Raw genomic sequence first — 18,506 nt, 5'->3', positions numbered from 1 at the left:
TCTTCGGCGCTAAGTGGCTGGTCTTGGCAAGGCGATAGTGCTTCTTTCGAGCCCGCTGCCCGCGGTGTGCAGGGTCCCGTAACCACCCAAATCAGGTGTCCTGCAGAAAGGTCCCGGGCTTTAACCTTGGGCGGAAATGGAATCGAGATAACGGAATGGGGCCGAGATAGCCGTTCAAATTCATACCGACCACCACATCTGTTTTCAAGCTCCTGTACACATACTCCTTGCATCTTTCCCTTTCCTGGATCGCCCTTTTCACACACCTCGTTCGACGATACCATGTCCACTTTTCACCCCTTCCACCGGCTGCCACTAGAGCTGCGCCTGAGCATCTGGTCCATGGCTACAGAACCCCGTCTAGTCATTGTTGGAGCAAGTTATTATGGGTACGGAGTATTTGGTGCTGCTCAGACGCCGAGCCCACCGCCGCCTCTCCTGGGCGTCTGTCACGAGGCTCGTTCATTCCTCCTGCAATCCTACTACACCAAAGCCTTCGAGAATCCCGACTCGGGCCAATACCAGTACGTGAATTTCGCGGCGGATACCGTTCAGCTCGTCCAGCGCGCCCTAGGCGCATACCCACGCGAGGCGCCTTGGATCCAGCGGCTGTCTATCGACGCCAGGGACTCCGAGTCTTTTTATTATAAACGCCAATTCCACCTGCGGGAGGACATGACCGGTCTTAAGCAAGTCACTATTATCCATCAAGAATCGGGAGACGAATAATTGTGGAGTGACTGGAGCCAGCATGATGGAGAATTTCTATTTCCGCGATGACCCGGTCCCCTTTGACGTCCGAATCCTTGCGCCGCCCGCTGTAAAGGTCTAAATCCAGGAAATCACTCGGCATAATTATCTAAAGGTGGAGCGCGATTCTCGCAGAAGGCTCCTGGCTGAACACCCCGACTGGTATGAATTCGATTATGAGATATCGGATTCGGACGAGGAACCGGAACGCGCCTGGACGGTTTCGGAGGGGATGGCACCACATCGAGGGATGCAGATGCTCGCCCCGTCAATGGACCCCACAAGATCCAGCATGAACTATGGAGCACCTTACCATAAGTTTCTTGAGCGGCTGAAACGGGCTGCTTATCCTTCACCGTTGTACTATACTCCTGGCTCTCCAAGAAATATTGGTGTACCCAATCTCCGGCGATGCCAGAGGAGCGGTCCAGACACAGCCCTCTGCGACCCCGGCAACCCCTGGCAACGTTTGTAATTGTCTCATGCCGCTGCCGCCTTATGCGATAATAGTGATGGGATACTGACTTATCAGACAGGGATGCCAACCCAAAAGCTCTGGGGCTAGTCTAATAGAAATACTGTAGTCTATACATAACGAGGACTGCCAACCCACTGGTCGTCCAAGTTGTCCATGACTCTCTCTCAATACAGTCATTTAGCCCAAGTTTCTCTTTACCGCCGACATCTACACATCCATTACCACTGCTCGTTCATCGTGAGATTTCCAATCTTCCTCCTCGTAGCTTGTACAAGTGCCGGTGTTGCCGGTAAAGGCATCCGGTCTTCGTACGAGAAGGTGTGCCTGTTCTATGCCTAGGGGTATCTACCAGCTCAACCCAGAGGACCAGCGGACTATCGGCTACAAGTGCGCCGACGTGATCGACTATGAAAAGGGGCGGCTGCCGAGGCGTCGCGCCGCCCAATCGCAAGCACATCCCCATGCACCGCTTCGACGGCGTTAAAAAAGCCCTCGAGCAGGTCGGCTAAGCGCGGTACGCTGAACACTCGTACTACCTGATCTAGCGCCTCAAGCACGACATCCCCGGCATTGACATCAAGTCCGAGCTGACTGGGTTCAAGCAGTACCTGTCGGGCGGGATTGCCGTGGATAGCGTCGAGTTCCTGCGCCAGCAGACCATCGACGAGAACAAGGCTATCGACAACATTGAAGGCAAGATGCAAAAGGTGTACGACGACTTCTACGCCAATGACCCTCGCTCTTACAACCCACTTCACCACCACGCTCGCTCCCTCTGTCCCATACACTCTCTTCCCTACTTCGCAAGTCCTAGAATATGAGGGCCGGTTCGATCTCCATGTCGGCCGTCGCACTCGCCGCGTTGCCCCAACAGGCTCTTGCATCTCTTGCCCAGCAGCGCTCCTATCTGTCCAAGCGCGATGCGGTCCCCCGCATGAAGTACGACCTCAACACGATCCAGAGCTGCTCCTTCTGGCGGATCGGACGTCCTCAACATCTTTGAAGCTCAGCTCGACTACAACCTGCCTCCTCCGTCCACTGCAAGAACCCCCGTGAACGCCCCGCCTTCCACCACCGCTACCACCACGTCTACCATTGCCGCGACCACCCGACGGCCTAGCTCCACCGCTACCGCTTCAGAGGGCGATGACCCCGCCAGGGACCACCCAGAAGATGACAAAAGCGGTGTGGGCAAGGTGCTCAAGCCATGCTGGCGGACTACTCTGGCTTCCTGTTGCGTCCCAGTTTTAATTTTCCTTCTTCTGTGATCGCATTTTCAGCCCTATCGTATTATACCGGGGTCAACTTGGTTTTAAAGACAGTGCTTTTATACGAAAAGTTATAATTTATATGATATCAGTAGGGGGGAAAGAAGAAAAGAAAAAAAAAACAGACTCGTACGGGGCTCGAACTCGAAGGCTGCAAAAAAGAAAGCGAAGGGAGTGTCCACGTACGGAGCTACCATATCCATAATTCATATGCTTTTCCAGTCGGACAATCAGTGCGTCAATCAGCTAGTTCGCTGAAAAGATTGGGTGTAAATAGACTTAAGTACTGACCCCTCAGACCGTTGCTTGCCAAAAGTTTGGTTCGAATTTGGTGGGGAGAAGGTTTACGCGCTCGTGGTTCACCCAAGCAACCACTTCCTCCAGTCGTGTCTTTTGCCACGCGCGCCAAAGGCTCGGGTGAGAGTGCGGGAATAACACTGTTCATTGGTATAGCAACTGAGTAGTCTGCTTCTATATGGTCCGTATACCCTCAAGGCAGTTGTTGACTTAGACCTGATACAGTGTTACGATCATCATAAGTAGTAACAAGTCGGCGATTGGTATGAATTGGTTCATCGCCATCGACATTGTAGCTCGTTGGCAGCGAACCATTCATCCCCTTTTGGAAGAAGGCCCTGCTTTCGAATCCCTCACCTCACCAGTACTCCTAGTAACTTTGGCTTACATTAGCAGAAGGGTTCCTCCTCACCACGCCCCTATGCACAGGACTTGGACATTTTAACTATGTATTGATATCTGCAGCACTCAGAATATCTCGACCTTTGTTTGGTGTTTGTCCTAACCAAATTCAGCTGAGCACCTGATCAATCACGCCATGACTGCTCAGGCATGTCATGCCGTCCTCGTCAAATGACATAGTATGCAACTCAACATAAAGGGGCTAACAGATGTACCCAGCTTCGAACCTACATGCCTCTGTACCAACGTCATTTCTTTGCGCAGTTTTATGGATTTCCCAATAAATGGAATAGGGCATGGTCCCCATAGAGTCCTAGATGAGTGCAATTATAGTTTGATCTCTGCGCGGATTCGAATCTGGGGTAAAAGCGGGTCTACCCACCCGCCCACGCACCCACCGGAGATAAACACTGCTGTATTGTTCTAAACAATTATCTTCCCCTTTCAGTCTAACCTCAATTCATTACGATCTCAAGAAAGACATTGTCTCATTCTACACAATCCCCTTTAATACCCATCAAAGAGACCGCCAAACCTCAACAAAGAACTGTCACAACCTTCCACGACTACTTTAAGAGACCGTTACACCATCCAAAGTACCAGAAAATATCTCCTTCAATCCCGTGCTTCAGACCCAAGTTCCGGTCCCAGCCCATCATCACCACCTTTTTGGTCTCAAGGGGGCTATTTCGTCATAATTTGTTGACCCCGACCATTCATTCTACTTGGCTGATCACTCACCTGTCTGGGCTTGGCAACCTCCTCTCCCAACACCACCTATACCAACGACAACAACAATAAGATTACGATGTACTCCGCTTCAGAGAAACGCCAGATGCGGCGCGTGGACCGGCGTCTGCGCGCTTCGCGCCCGGCCACGCCACGGATCTTGAGACGGGCGAGGACGGAGCGGGCTGTCCTGGCGCGAGTGGCAGATCATGAACGAAAGCCGGATGGCTGGGCGGAGCTCGATGCGATGAGGGCGGCGGCCGAAGGTGGACCTCTCGAGAAGGATTCGGACGAGAGCGAGTCTGATTCCGATTATGAGAGTAGTACTGATGAGGACGACTCCTCGGAGGAGGAAGAAGAAGAAGAAGAAGTCGATAATGATGGTGAAGAGTATGATGAGCGCTTGAGCAGTAGCGGCCCAGAAACTACGACTCGGATCTGAGTTGGAATTCGGATTCGGATACGAGTGAGGACGATGCCGACTACGAGACCGGAGAGGAGGATGAGGAAAGCGGCCCGGAGTGGGAGTTCAATTGAAGTTGGAACTGAGAGAGGACTACCAGTTCCTTAATTCGAATGAACCGGGAGTATATTTTGCTACATTTTGAAGCATCAAGGGTCTCGTTTCCTCAGAAGTTCCCTCTGTACATCAAAGAGACACTCCGCTTAATGAGCCACTGAAAGATATATGTTAGGAACTAGCGCCAACAGACTGAATACACATCCGTAAATATAATTAGACCTAACTTTGTGTTCCTATTGCTCAAAGTGCCTGTGATTATACTGATATTTAGACAACCAAGCCTTGTGTAAGGTTACGTATTAGTAGCCCCAACTGGCATCCTTTCTTTAAGGGGGCTTCGATGTGAAGGGAGACAGATGACAAAGGGTTATCAAGTCATCTGCCATAGGACTCGGGTTGGTATGTTTGGTTGGAGTCTGGTCTCTTTGATCTCACGCAATTGTCAATGCGGATGGGGTTCTCGGGTTGGTATGTATGGAGTTTTGATATCATGCAGTTCACGCGTGGGACGATTCGGTATACTGGGTGGATTATAAGTCGCATATAACGTACTAGGATTTTCGCGGGGCGGCAGTTTGCCCACTTTTGCGTATCGACTTTCGCGGAGGGGCTGTACCATGATTCTTGTTTATGTGGCACTTGAGAGACTTGAACGACGTGAAGGGCGGGTACGGGCAGCCAGAATAGGTACAAATTAGGCGCCGTACATGTAGCATTTCATGCTCGTGGTATTGTGCCTGGCGCTCAAATCCGTCAGTGGCTTCAGGGCAGCCTTTTACGCGACACGTGTGGGCAGAATTGCGGAAATTTTGTTTGAAAAAATCAAATTCGGCAGCTGTAATGCCAGGGTAGTCCGTCCCGCCGAGGAGGTACCGAATTGCCGTTTGATACCTTTGAAGGATGAGTGATACCCTCTCCTGTGGAGGTGGTATGGCTGAAGTTGGAGAGTCATTGATTGGCTGCCATCTGGATTCGATTTGCTCTAACTTGAGCTCTATTTGCTCTGCGCTCCTGGCCTTCAAGCATCCGTCAACAACGCCCTGGAGTAGGGGGCTACCCAAATTCTCTATCCGTTCATCCATAAATTTCGTTGGCTTCTGCTGGTCGTCGAAGAGAGGCCCATTCGGCTTTTCTGGGAGTTGGACTGGGTTCGTCAAAAGTTGATTCAATTTGGTCGCCAACTCGCAGGCCAGATGAAACAATAATGAAGGCGGAGAACCATGGTTCTGGTTTGACAGGGTCAGTGAAAGTAGATAGTCAGTCCAGTGCTCTTTCGAATAGATGTGGAATCCATGCAGGCCCTTGATGATGCGAAAAAGCACTGGCTCATGAGGTAACCCATCTGGGACGTATTCTATTCCAGCCAAGAGACATGTGATGGTGGCAATGCCATGCTGCAGTAGGCAGTCACTCTCTATCAAGACTAGATTGCTGGACGATGATTGGATAAACCTGGCTTCCGGTCAGTAAAATTCACCTGGATAATTTAAACAAGCCTAGCCTTACTCTTTCACGGAGACATGGATGAAACCAAGTCTTGAATCAGGCCTATCTCTCGATCAGAGTGGCACACATGTCCCACATGTATTGGGGGGCAATCTGCTTTACATTGGCATCGCCTGAGCTAAAGGCGACAGCAGACAGGAATTCGATCTTCTTTAGTGGGCGATTGGAGAACGCTATCCAGCCCAAGGCGCATTTGACTCGGGTCACAGATCTATCGTCTAGTCGAACGAGTATCTGGGTCATGATTCGGCTGTAGCTTGTGGCGGGTTAGGGGCGATTGCTTGCATGGGAGAGAACTTACAACTTGGATAACTTCGCTGGAAGTTCGTGTACCGATGTCTTAACCTCTTCCGCGCTGAAGAAAACATTGCTCGATAGGTAGTCAAGTACGAGTCGAGCATATAGAAACATGCCTGTTGATTGATTAACTTCGCTCTCGCGTGGCCTTTTGGGATGGATAAGAGATCGAACCATCTGCTTTCTCCGTGATTGCGTCCTGGATTTCTCCTATGTCTTCGTCGTTCACGTTCATTTGTTGTAACTTGGTCTGCATTGACCTCAGCCTCTGGGCAGAATAGTGCTTAATATCAATGCTTATATGCTTCTTTTCTTCTGCAAGCGATATTGGCTGCATCTCGCGCAACTTGGCCGAGGCTTCAGCTGAGAAGCGGCAGGATACCAACCCTTTGCAGATGACCTCGTTCGAGCTGGATTTCCTCGAAGTCGCTTGGCTGATCAATTTGAAGACTCTATTTTGGGTCAGTGTCTCGCATTCATCGATTCCGTCAAGAACGATCCAGACGTAAGCAGCCTCCCCCGGCCCTTTGCTAATGCTGGAAAGCAAAAGATGCAGAAGTCTCTCCATGACCGGGACACCGGGAACCTTCTTGACAAGATCATACTCCTCGTAGACATATGCTGCCAGGTCCTCGCCCTTTCGAACAAGTTGGAGGAGGAGCGAACGAAGTATTATGTCATACTTCGTAGAAGAAGGGTAGGCATAGTTACGGAAGTGAGATAGGACCAAAGGACCAGTACAATCATTATTCATGAAGTTGATAACGCTCGATAATAAGACACTTTTCCCAGTACCTGCTGCACCCTGAACCTACAGGAGCGGGACGTCCGGCTTGCGCTGCAGCGTTGCGGCCATTTTCTTGTTCTTCAATATCCAGCCGCAAGTTCCGGGATATTTTGTCGATTCCTCCAAGAGCGTGTGAAAATTGTTGAGCTGGTCAGATTCGTCGACTTTGAGCCAGGCAACAATTGATTTACACTGCTTGGTGCTCTGCTCCCCTTTACTTCGCTGAAGCTGCTCGGTGCATTCTTCCCGCCAAGCACGAATTTCCTGTCGTATCCGTTGAGCCTCAGCCATGTGGTAGGCACTGGCTTCCTTGTCAATCAAGGTCTCATGGCGTCGTAGATTCTCGATGATGTTATCGAACCGTCTTTGGAAGCGGTGCCACGAGGTAAGAAAGAATAACTTCCAGTCTATCCAAATAGTCAGAGAAAATCATTGGTTGGGGCTATCCACAGAACAGAAAGAAGAAAAGAGAACGGAAAGAAAAGGAAAAGACAATAGCGACCTACAGCTCCGACAGACGAGTTGGTAGGCATGTTTGTGGAATTCAAGGATGTCTGCATAGAAAATAGCGATGGTTTCTTGGAAATTCTTGTTGTTCGGGAAGCAGTTGCTCAGAACGGCGAAGCGTCCAAGACACCGGCAATTTTCGAATAGCTTGTGATGATCTGACCAAACGCTTCTAGGTGCTCGGAAGCGACTCGCAGGATCAGTGATATCGGAGCCCATACTTCGCTGGTAGCATAGTTGCGGACCCTATGGGTCTGGGTAAGACGTTGACCATGATCTCTTTAGTTGCTACCGATGTAGAGGGAGGTGACTCCTGCCAAAGCTTCTCAGACGGAAGCATGAATGGGAATGTGGAGGTACCAGCAACTCTCATTATAGTACCCCCGCCACGTAAGTGACATCATTCCCCTAAACTTGAAGCCTACGACTAATTCTCGATGTGTAGAACTCGGTACCTGGAAGCATGAACTGGATACGTTAGTATGGCTGACAGGGTGTCATTTCTGAAACTGACTTTTAGCAGACATGTGGCTCAAGGCGCGATGCGACATGTTCGACACCATGGCAAAGCCCGGATTGGGAGCTTGGACGAACTCGAGGAGTGCACGTGGTATTGACAACATACCACACGGTCTCTGCAGAGTGGAATACGGACGAAACAAAGCGAGACTCGGCTCTGTTCTCTGTCAAATGGAGACGAATCATTCTTGATGAAGGTAAGACGGTCTGACCCTGCCCGCCGTATTTCCCACCACTCTGACGATCTAGGACTCTTCATCCGGAACGTCAAGTCTCGTATGGCTAAATCGGTCTGCATTCTCGACGCGAAGGCGCGGTGGGCAGTCACTGGAACCCCTATCCAGAACCGCCTGTCGGACTTTGCCGCCTTGTTGCAGTTCATCCGGGTGTATCCCTATGACGACACCCGCCGATTCGATGTCGATATTGCCAATCTATGGAAGGCCGGAGAGGAGACAGAAGCAGTCGATCGCCTGCAACGGCTCTCAAATTACCTGCTGCTACGCCGGCCAAAATATACCATCGACCTCCCTGCCCGATGCGACCTGAACTGCCTCGCTGAATGAGAGGACAGTTTATGAGAAGATGCGAATGCAGACTATTACGGAGCTCGACGAGGCGCTTAGTAACAACTCCGCGACGTACAAGTCCAGCTCTTACACGAACTTTCTTCAGCAGATTGAGTCGCTCCGCCTCTTCTGCAATCTAGGTTTGCAATTTCAAACACGGCATGAGCGGCGCGAGATGAGTAGTTCCATGGGGGGAATGGCAACACCCGACAGCTGGGCGCTCAGGGCACAGAAAGCCTTCCAAGCCCAACGCGATATGCAAAGGATGGTATGTCTCCAGCGCGATTCCGCCCTCGAAATCGTCGAGACGCTACTGGAAGAAGGCACGTCACCCCAACTGGCCCACCTCTCCAACTGCCTCAAGTTTGCATGCGCGAACTGCACAAGTAAGCTTAACCGCCACAACCGGCCTTTCCTATGTGGGCACCAGCCCTCGTGCCCCACGGCCCTGGTGTCTCTCAGCAGCGCCACGTTGGAGGACTTTCAGAGTCTCCATGGCTTCGACATTGACCACAATACCTCGGGGGCACTATCTTCGAAAGTCCAGACACTCATCTTGGACTTGAAATACAGGCCAAGGAATGAAAAATGGTAGCATACACAAAAGTAACCCCTGATGTGTTTGAAAAGCTAATTGAGTCAGTATTGTGTTCTCAACCTGGAGGCTTACGCTCGACATGGTGCAAAAGGGGCTGGATGAAGCTGGTATCTCTTTCCGTGCGAATTGATGGCAAAGTTCCACAGAAGGATAGACAACCGATCGTGGAGAGGTTCCATACCGATCCAAATCTGCGTGTGATGCTGCTGACTTTATCATGTGGCGTCGTTGGGTAATGCCCCCTTCAAATATATCGTCTCGTCACCAGCATACACTAACATGTTCCAGATTAACCCTCACTGCCGCCAATCGGACTTATCTGATGGAGCCTCACTGGTCAGTCTTATGCTTTTCATATACTCGCATGAGCGGAATCAGCAAAATACCTATGGCCCGAATCCAAGATCGGAAACTATAACCAGTTCAATTCATGCTGACGTGCTGACTGCATGCAGGAATCCGACATTGGAGGACCAGGCTTTGGCGCGCGTCCATCGCCTTGGGCAGACTAAGGAAGTCACCACGATACGATTGTGCATCAGGGATTCATTCGAAGAGGTGTGTTTCCCTTCTTTTTGCATCGGATATCCATATCTAGTGCGCAATGCACCCAAACCTGCATCCGGACACTATTTGAAGATGAAATCTAATACCTCCGCAGAAAGTAATGGAGCTCCAAGAATCCAAGAGGTCGCTGGCCGGCGGTTTGCTTTCGCCCCATGACGGAGGCCAGACAGACGATAGCAACCAGAGCGAATTACAGGTAAGTTTCACTCCCCCACAGCCTTTACACATTGGTGCCAAGAGATCCTGACGTGGTATAGAAACTGCGGGCTTTGCTTTGAAGCTTTCCTTGGCACGATCTTCTATTACTACTACACGTGGCAGTGGCCCAGGTACCGGGCTAGAGGGGGGGCTAGGAGGAGGTTGACCTAGCGCAGGGGAAGCGGATAGCTCCGTCGTGTGGAACTATATACGGGGGTTTTCCGCGATCATTACGTCAACACTATGATATCAGTCAATGTCCACACCTTTCGTTCCAACTTAAGAACAACAATAACAAAGATGACCTCCCAAACCCAAGAAAAGAAGTCCTTCGAGATCGCCATCGTCGGCGGCGGCATCGCCGGGGCCACCCTGGCCGTCGCGCTGATCAAGCACGGCATCCCGTGCCAGATCTACGAGCAGGGCCACGGCTTCAGCGAGATCGGCGCGGGCGTCGCCTTCTCGCCCAACGCGCTGCGCGCCATGGACATCTGCGACAAGAGCCTGCGCGCGGCCTTCGAGAAGGTCGGCACGCACAACCAGTGGCCCGAGAAGCACGACGTCTACTTCGACGTGCTGGACGGCATGGCCGGCGGCGACACGCCCGCCGCCACCAAGCCGCTCTTCACCCTGACCAACGACCAGGGCATGGACGCGGTGCACCGCGCGCACTTCATGGACGAGGTCGCCCAGGTGATCCCCAAGGACAAGTGCCACTTCCGCAAGCACCTCGACCGCGTCGAGGAGGCCGGCGGGACCGACGGCCGGGTCAAGATGTTCTTCCACGACGGCACGACGGCCGAGGCCGATGCCGTCGTCGGCTGCGACGGCATCAAGAGCCGGACGCGCCAGATTCTGCTGGGCGACGACGACCACCCCGCCGCGCGGCCGCAGTACACGCACGTCTACGGCTACCGCGGCGTGATCCCGATGGAGCAGGCCGTCGAGGCCCTGGGCGAGGAGCGCGCCAAGAATTCGTGCCTCTGGCTCGGCAAGGGCGCCCATATTCTGTCGTATCCCGTCGACGGCGGCAAGACGTTCAACATGTTCGGCGCCGTTGTCGACAAGGGCGACTGGCCCAGCCAGGACAAGCTGACGCTGCCGACGACGCGCGAGGAGGCGCTAAGGGATTATGCAGACTTTGGGCCGATGGTGAAGAAGCAGTTTGAGCTGGTGGGCGAGAACATTGATAAGGTAAGCCAATCTGGCTCTCCGAATTCTGCCCCCCCCCCCTAACTTACTGCTCCTACCTTACCCCTGCGTCAACCTCAAACCTGATGTTTTTTATAACCAATCAATGCAACAGTGGGCCCTCTTCGACACCGGCGACCACCCCGTCCCCCACTTCAACAAAGGCCGCCTCGTCCTGTGCGGCGACGCCGCGCACGCGACGACGCCGCACCACGGCGCGGGCGCGGGCTTCTGCGTCGAGGACTCGGCGGTGCTGTCGGAGCTGCTGGCGGACCCCCGCGTGACGCGCCCGGACCAGCTGGCGGCCGTTTTCGCGGCCTTCGACGCCGTGCGGCGGCCCCGGAGGCACTGGCTGGTGCAGAGCAGCCGGCGCATGGTGGAGCTGTACCAGGGGCGGGCGGGCAATGTCGATCAGGCGGATGTGGAGTGGATGCACAGGGAGATGGAGGAGCGGTTCGGGAGGGTTTGGGGGTATGAACTGGGGAGGGCGATTCGGGAGGGGAGGGAGGATGTGGGGAGGCGGTTGGGGGAGGCTGGGAAGGGTTCAGCGTGAAAGGCGGCAGCGGCTCGGGAGGGGGCACATAAGACGATGAAGCAGAATAGGATGCAACAGTGTCTAAAAGGATGACACTTAATAAGAAGTACGAATTAATCTGACTTACCAGTTGGCGATATATACTCATTTATGGTGCTTTTATTTTATCTAATACGAGTTTCTGCCGCAGGCACTAGTGGTTTAGTGGTAAAATCCATCGTTGCCATCGATGGGCCCCGTTTCGATTCGCGGCTAGTGCATAAATTCCAAGTCTCTCTTTCACCACCAGTTCCCACTGAAGGTTGCCAAAACCTTTCATGGAGATCTGTTACGAGCACTGAACCAAGCAGTTCAGGTAGTATTAAGACGCGCTAAATAAGCTCTCAGGCCTATAAATATAGGTCCCTTTTCTCTTCTCTTCTAGTATTTTTAGACTTAGAGATAAAACATATAATACACTAAAAGGTACTCTACCTTTTATACTCTTTAATAAATATATTATTTTACTCTTTAAAGGCCCTTTAAAGCTTTAAATACTTATATTATAATTAGGCGTTTTTACCTTATTATAACCTTTTATAGCTAAGCCTTTAAAAGGTTAATTACTTTTATACTACCTTTAAAGCTATTATTAACTATTCCTTAAATTAATTCGATACGCCTTATAGCAGCCACTATTATAAGCCCTGCTATAACCTTCGATTCCCTTATATCTTAAGTTTATTACACACCTCGTAACCGAAATATTATAGCTATAATTAAATAAATATTATAGCTTTAAACCCCTTTTAAATACACCGGTACTATACTTATTAGATTAGTGATAGGCGCATATTATATAATAATGAAATCTTACGCAAGTATTTAAGATTTAATTAACTTAAAGGATGTTCTACTTTTCTTTCTTCCCCACTACCATAGCCTACTTTTTCTATAGAGCCAACACTTTACTACCGCTAACTATGGCAAACGATGACCCTTACACTTTCTACCCTTGGTACCCCACCGGTGTCGATAATGGCAAGATCATTGCAAACGGGTCTAGTGCCTTCATTGCTATCTTCAACGGGGAACAGGATACTGTTCTAAAGTTCCCTTTAGTACCCCGTGATGACGAGGGTAATTTTACAAACAGCGATCGATCTTATCGTCAGAAGTTCAGGGACCAAATTCTCCATGGTCTAGAAGTTGAGATACGAATTCTTGAAGTCTTGGGGGATCATCCTCGAATCATTCGTCTGAAGGGAAAACATAAGGACGGTCTCCTAATCGAATACATGCCAAATGGCTCGGTTGAGGCCTATTTACGAAACAACCCTTGCACTCCTCCCCTTCAAAGGCTGAAGTGGGCATTTCAAGCTGCTGAGGGTCTAGCCTACGTCCACCAAAAACAGGTCCTTCATTGCGACGTCAACATTGGAAACATCTTACTCGACACAGACTTGAACATAAAACTTTCCGACTTTGGAGGGAGAATCCTAAACCACGAAGGAGAGGTTGTTCATGATGGTGGTGCACTGGAAGGTATTTTGTCGTCTATGCCACGAACAGATCCTAATTTCTGCGACCAAAAAACCGACATCTTCGCTCTTGGAACGGCCATATACTTTATGGCAACGGGTGAAATGCCTTTTCCCCACCTGGCTACGAACGCTCTTGAACACGAAGATGAGATCCAGAACTTGTTCCAAAGGGGCGAATTTCCTTTCTTGGAAGGACTGCTTGTCAGCGATATTGTACTAAAGTGCTGGAAAGGGGCATACGAGTCGACTACTGATCTTACCTTAGAGCTGCACAAGTTATATAACACTTCAGCTAGAGAAACCTCTATGGTTAATCTAGCTTAACCGCGCTATCCATTATTGCCTAAAAAGAACAGCTGTTTTTTAAATATATAGTATTTAAAAATGACTTTCTTTGCGTGACCAGTGCTTAAGTCACTAATAGAACCCCACCTTGGCCAGTTAGGTGGTGCACCAGTGAATCTGGCGATCACTTGACATATTGGCACACAGCGCGATTATCCAGGACATAACTGTTCACAGCCCTACAGGGACCTTCAGCTCTTTGATCTTTAGAACTAGATTCTATCAGCCAGTCACGTCACCAGACACCGTAAGAGGCAGAGCAGCTTGTTGCAACTGTAATATGGAATTCAAGACGAAGAGAAAAAAGAGAGAAGAGAGCCTGAACCAGTGAAGCTGGAAAAGGTGGGTTTTGTGCGTTAGTGGGGCTGGTGTGGCGCTAGTGGCGAGGGCCCCATCAGAGCCACAACGTTACTCAGCCCTGGAGTCGGAGCTTCTTTCTTTCCTTTGTCTTCTTTGTCGCGAACTGCATACATTCATCTAGATTGCACCCTTCTATCACTGGTTTGATCGCATGACTAAGCCAGTGTTGTTGTTGATACGGAAGAACCACCACATCGGCGACTTGGAATGGCTTTTTTATAACAAATTTGTGCCAATGAAGCTTTCCCTAGGCTTCGATCTGCCAGGTGTGGTTCTAGACGGTCTATCAAGATGCCGGAAGTCCTTCCACGATGAAAATCAGAAACCCCGTGAACAAGAAAGTCACGAGGGCAAGGCGGTCCACGGTTGGTTAAGGTTCCACCGGGTCCTAGTTCAGCGGCGTGATAGCCCTTGGACCCTCGGTGAAGGTCAGCGGCGTCGGCTTATACTGTATGCACGTTGCTGCAGCCATTCGAAGTCCAGCTCGGTCCCGCCGCGCCGCAAACCCCCAAGGAAGCCTTGCAGCCTCGCACAGCCGCCGGCCCGTACCTGTTTCCGCAGCATCACTGTATTGAGGAACTGTAGTGATAGTTTATACGCCATCAGATGCTTTGTGACGCTATCGGACTTCGGTCTATCGCTGTATCCTCGCGGCCTTGGCAGCAGACGACTGGTCTGCTTGCACCGGTCGAACTAATAAAAAGTCGCCGAAGAGGACGATGGGCACCCCGCCGAACGGCTGCTGCGCGTCGTCCCGGTATTGCCGCAGCCGGTCATTCACCGACGCCAGTATGGGGCCGCCTAACTGGCTGATCTAGTCGATAACAAGCATAACCTTACACTTCCACCTCAGCTTCTCCTCCCCGCCTCACTACTGTCCTCGAAGCCATTGCCCGCCGCCTATTACAGGGTGACGCCGATCAGCGCCGCCGCGTTGCCGCCGGCGCCTGCCAATAGCAGCGTATGCTCGGCTTCCTTAAGCCTGAACAGGTCCTTGATTGCGTGGATAATGCGGGGCCTGCGTGTGCCGCCGCCGCTTCCGACGTACTAGAAGTGCTGCCGGCCCTCCTACTCCTGGAGCCGGGCGCCGCACTCGTCTAGGAACGCGACGGGCAGTAGTAGCGCCAGCGTCTGCTGTTTGTTCAGTGCCCACGTCCACGTCCTCGTCAGCGCAAGCGCCAGTGTCTGCGTACCAGGCGTAGGAGCCGAACTCGACGCTCATCATGAACCCCGTCTCGGTCGACGCATGTTCCTGCTGCGGCGCAGGTCTAGCGCCGCCGATGCGTCTTCGTCGTCTGCCCCTCGGATGCGGGCGACGATGTTGGGGTTCTCTTTTCTCTGCCCCTTCATGATCCCTGCGACCTCCTTGTGCCTGAGCAGTCCAAAACTCCGTAGCAGTGAGTCCAGCATATCCTCGAGCCGCTAGACCCGGTAGCTCTCGGTTACCGCGTCCACCTCTTCGTTCAGAGACCGCAGCGCCGCGCCGAAGCTCCAATCTTCTATGCTGATCTCCCAGCCGGCGGCAGGCAAGACGTCCACGAAGGCGTCCTAGTACACTTGCCACTCCCTAGCCTCATCCTCATTAGCATAACCGGCGTTGTCAAGCTCTGGTTCTCGGACGGCCTGCGTGTCGACAACATCAACAATAGATCAGCTAGCAATTGACGTATTTATCCCTGAAGCGCCTCTTTAAAGATGATATGTTCTCACTACTCGCTTCAGCCTTTACTACAAGCTACTTTGTGGAAACCTTTTTCTCCTTCACAGTGATGTTCACCTATATAGTTGTACCTCTCGAATGCATTATGCCGATACTATCGACCGAGTGCTCCGAGATCAATGTCTTAGTTCAATCTTCCATCCAGAGCCTGGTAGCCTGTTTCTCGTGGCGACAGTGTTATAGTCGTTGGTGACGCATAAGCCAGGCTGCCCGGATAGCTGGAGACGGTACCCATATTGGCCCTACTTCGGACTAGTGGAAAAGAGGCGAGGCAAGGTCGATGCGCGATCTTCTCTGGCCAGCGAGATTAGGCATGGCCGCGTAAGCTATCAGGCGTGCGGCAATTTTGCTATTGGCTGGAATACGAAATGATGGACGAGAAAGGGGTAACTGATGACATTGCGAGAGAGAACGGCAGGGCAGCGTGAAGTATTTATCACGAACTGTCGACATCAGATTGCGACAGGCGGTACCTGCGGTCTCGGGTCGAGGAACAAAGTCACTCCTCACGGCAGGATTCTGATTGGTGAGGGAGCAGGGTGTGTGGGGCAATTTAGGGCAATCAGACACCGCAGCCTCGACAGCGACACGCGGATTTCACCAAATGTCCGTGTGTCGCTTGTTTGGGCTGCCGTTTTTGGCAGCCCAGACCCGTGGTTTTTGGAAGCCCTAAGCACCCCCGACAAGTACTTTTTTTACGGGGCGTATATACTTATCGAAGCTTAGTCTATATACGAAATACGTTTAACTTATATATAATAAAAGTGGCCCGTAATCTTAAGCGCTTTACTATAGTAAGAAATAAAGTTAAGACTTAAGATCGAGTAGTTTAATAATTAAAGAATAGGGCTTATAATATTATTTATATATATCGGCGGCGTCTTAAATTATTAAGCAGGTTAGATTCGAGGTAAAATGACTACGATTTTCGTTTTTAACGACGTTAAAGATTTCCGTAATAATAACGTATATTTAAGTTTAAAGACTTTAATTAATACGTTTATGTCACGAATAATTATAAGTTCTTTAAACTTAGCCTAAATTAGTTAAATCTAAGAATAGTTAACGGAGGCCGAGCGCCTAGAAGCCTCGTAATTAATTACTTAAAAACTTTAGTATTATTAAGATTATAAAAATAAACGACGCCCTACTCGAATAAACCGAGCTATTTATATATAAGCGAATATAGTCGACGGCTAATAACGATAAATTATATTTTATTAATAGTTATTTAACGCACTCGATTAGAAAACCTTTTTAAAAACCCTAAGTTAAGATAATAAGGGCCTCGGCGAGTCTTTCTACTATTATTTAATGCGGAGAAAAAAGTTAGCGATCGAGACCTTAAGTACGATCCGCTTATACCTACAGTAGCTATCGGCCGTATATTAAAAATATACCGGTATAAAGTTTAAAAAACGGTTTAAAGATTATATTATCTTTATTCTTAAGCTCGAGATCGCCCCGATATTTAAACTACGGGTCGAATTAAAACATAAAAAAGTACTAAATCTCGTAGGGTTCACTTATCTCGCTTATTTTCGATAGGTTCGAAATAAGATAACTTTTAAACTTAGACTCGACTAATTAAATGATATACTTATCCGCATCTTTTTTATATAAACTAGTTATTAATAATACGAGTTAATATATAACTAATCGAAAAACTTATATAAAAAAGTAAAAAAAGAGTATTATAAAAAACCCGACTATTACGATCGGCGGGTTAGTCCCCCGCGGGTAGTACTTAAGGCATAGAATTAGATAAAAATAACCCGAAGAGTCATTTCCGAAGCTTTTACTTTATAACGTAATAATTAGTTTATATATATTATAATATAATAACTCTTCGCCCTTATTAAATAAGAAACGTAGGTTCGATTCCTATACTTACTAAATAGGAGCTCTCTCTAACTACCTAAGCAAGATCGCTACTAAGCAGGCAAGGCCTTATACGGACTGGTTACCCGTATAAAAGCCTTGGAGTTTCTCTATACCGAGCTTAAATAAATTATATAATACTAGGGGTTTATCGCCCTAGGCATAAAGGCATGCCTTTAAAGAGAGGGTATAGTGTTACGATCGGCGGGTTGGTCCCCCGCGGGTAGCACTTAAGGCGTAGAATTAGATAGAAATGACCCGAAGAGTCATTTCCGAAGCTTTTGCTTTGTGGCGCAGTGGTTAGTCCACACGCACTGTAACACCGACGCTTATACGGATATCGACGACGACGCAGACCAATATATCTAGCCGCGCCCGAAGATATGCTAGGTTTAGTGAGAGGGTGGATAAGAGGACGACGTCCGCCTTAAAAGTTTTGTGCTAGGAGGATATTAATCTCTGGATCTTACGCGATCCCCTTCGCGACGGCAGCCGGGATCGTCTCGCGATGCAGATCCTGCTGCGCGACCTGGTATCCTTTCATCGAAGAGAAGCTCCCGGTCTTATGCCCGCCTTATCACCTCCTCGCCAAGGTATTGGCGGAGGGCGTCGTCGACCTGCCCGGCTACGATCGGGCAGAGCCTTTCTTCAACACTAAGATTAGCATGTCTGCGGTGCGCATACCGTTGAAGGAAGAGTTCTGGCATAAGCCCGTGTTCCGGCGAACCGTGGAGTCTGTAGAAGGGCCGAAAAAGTTGGACGACGCGTTAAAACGGCAGACACGTTCGACCACAACTCAAGAAAATTTAGACAAGCGGCTGGGCTGCCGAATCCGTTCTAATCGTATTTATATCGCCGAGGAAATCTCGAAATACTTAATAGTAAGTCGCCCTAGACGCGACTAGATCGCCGCTAACGTGGCGGCAGAGCATTATAAGCCGTCTATTCGAGACCAA

At 50.1% G+C, this 18,506-nt stretch overlaps 10 protein-coding genes across 10 annotated transcripts; 7 read left to right on the top strand and 3 right to left on the bottom strand.

Annotated features, from left to right (window-relative positions):
* Nucleotides 1-282: 282 nt before the first annotated feature.
* PG994_009931 (uncharacterized protein) lies at nt 283-729 on the top strand (the record flags this gene model as incomplete). The annotated part of the gene is made up of 1 exon (XM_066861340.1): nt 283-729. One exon carries the CDS (start codon nt 283-285, stop codon nt 727-729), a length of 447 nt encoding a protein of 148 aa, XP_066710450.1.
* Nucleotides 730-1,635: 906 nt separating this feature from the next.
* Nucleotides 1,636-2,496, top strand: PG994_009930 (uncharacterized protein; the record flags this gene model as incomplete). Its single annotated transcript, XM_066861339.1, has 3 exons — nt 1,636-1,728; nt 1,783-1,937; nt 2,190-2,496. 3 exons carry the CDS (start codon nt 1,636-1,638, stop codon nt 2,494-2,496), a joined length of 555 nt encoding a protein of 184 aa, XP_066710449.1.
* Nucleotides 2,497-4,003: 1,507 nt separating this feature from the next.
* Nucleotides 4,004-4,366, top strand: PG994_009929 (uncharacterized protein; the record flags this gene model as incomplete). Its single annotated transcript, XM_066861338.1, has 1 exon — nt 4,004-4,366. One exon carries the CDS (start codon nt 4,004-4,006, stop codon nt 4,364-4,366), a length of 363 nt encoding a protein of 120 aa, XP_066710448.1.
* Nucleotides 4,367-4,998: 632 nt separating this feature from the next.
* On the bottom strand, nt 4,999-7,004 carry PG994_009928 (uncharacterized protein; the record flags this gene model as incomplete). The annotated part of the gene is made up of 4 exons (XM_066861337.1): nt 4,999-5,899; nt 6,021-6,203; nt 6,255-6,366; nt 6,425-7,004. The coding sequence occupies 4 exons, from the start codon at nt 7,002-7,004 to the stop codon at nt 4,999-5,001; spliced, it is 1,776 nt and encodes a 591-aa protein (XP_066710447.1).
* Nucleotides 7,005-7,061: 57 nt separating this feature from the next.
* PG994_009927 (uncharacterized protein) lies at nt 7,062-7,570 on the bottom strand (the record flags this gene model as incomplete). The annotated part of the gene is made up of 2 exons (XM_066861336.1): nt 7,062-7,401; nt 7,557-7,570. 2 exons carry the CDS (start codon nt 7,568-7,570, stop codon nt 7,062-7,064), a joined length of 354 nt encoding a protein of 117 aa, XP_066710446.1.
* A 246-nt stretch (nt 7,571-7,816) lies between these two features.
* On the top strand, nt 7,817-8,629 carry PG994_009926 (uncharacterized protein; the record flags this gene model as incomplete). Its single annotated transcript, XM_066861335.1, has 4 exons — nt 7,817-7,934; nt 7,990-8,020; nt 8,082-8,260; nt 8,313-8,629. 4 exons carry the CDS (start codon nt 7,817-7,819, stop codon nt 8,627-8,629), a joined length of 645 nt encoding a protein of 214 aa, XP_066710445.1.
* Nucleotides 8,630-8,648: 19 nt separating this feature from the next.
* Nucleotides 8,649-9,227, top strand: PG994_009925 (uncharacterized protein; the record flags this gene model as incomplete). Its single annotated transcript, XM_066861334.1, has 1 exon — nt 8,649-9,227. The coding sequence occupies one exon, from the start codon at nt 8,649-8,651 to the stop codon at nt 9,225-9,227; it is 579 nt and encodes a 192-aa protein (XP_066710444.1).
* Nucleotides 9,228-9,509: 282 nt separating this feature from the next.
* Nucleotides 9,510-10,044, top strand: PG994_009924 (uncharacterized protein; the record flags this gene model as incomplete). The annotated part of the gene is made up of 4 exons (XM_066861333.1): nt 9,510-9,746; nt 9,773-9,788; nt 9,896-9,993; nt 10,015-10,044. The coding sequence occupies 4 exons, from the start codon at nt 9,510-9,512 to the stop codon at nt 10,042-10,044; spliced, it is 381 nt and encodes a 126-aa protein (XP_066710443.1).
* Nucleotides 10,045-10,295: 251 nt separating this feature from the next.
* On the top strand, nt 10,296-11,739 carry PG994_009923 (uncharacterized protein; the record flags this gene model as incomplete). Its single annotated transcript, XM_066861332.1, has 2 exons — nt 10,296-11,189; nt 11,302-11,739. 2 exons carry the CDS (start codon nt 10,296-10,298, stop codon nt 11,737-11,739), a joined length of 1,332 nt encoding a protein of 443 aa, XP_066710442.1.
* A 3,113-nt stretch (nt 11,740-14,852) lies between these two features.
* PG994_009922 (uncharacterized protein) lies at nt 14,853-15,753 on the bottom strand (the record flags this gene model as incomplete). The annotated part of the gene is made up of 3 exons (XM_066861331.1): nt 14,853-14,942; nt 14,998-15,497; nt 15,741-15,753. 3 exons carry the CDS (start codon nt 15,751-15,753, stop codon nt 14,853-14,855), a joined length of 603 nt encoding a protein of 200 aa, XP_066710441.1.
* Nucleotides 15,754-18,506: the final 2,753 nt, after the last annotated feature.

This window comes from Apiospora phragmitis (genome assembly GCF_038363925.1).
Source record: "Apiospora phragmitis strain CBS 135458 chromosome Unknown utg000010l:1.0-9815664.0:1.0-9183399.0, whole genome shotgun sequence".
Lineage (NCBI taxonomy): Eukaryota > Fungi > Ascomycota > Sordariomycetes > Amphisphaeriales > Apiosporaceae > Apiospora > Apiospora phragmitis.
Note: the sequence above shows the minus strand (reverse complement) of the source record. Positions and strands in the feature narration are given on the sequence as shown.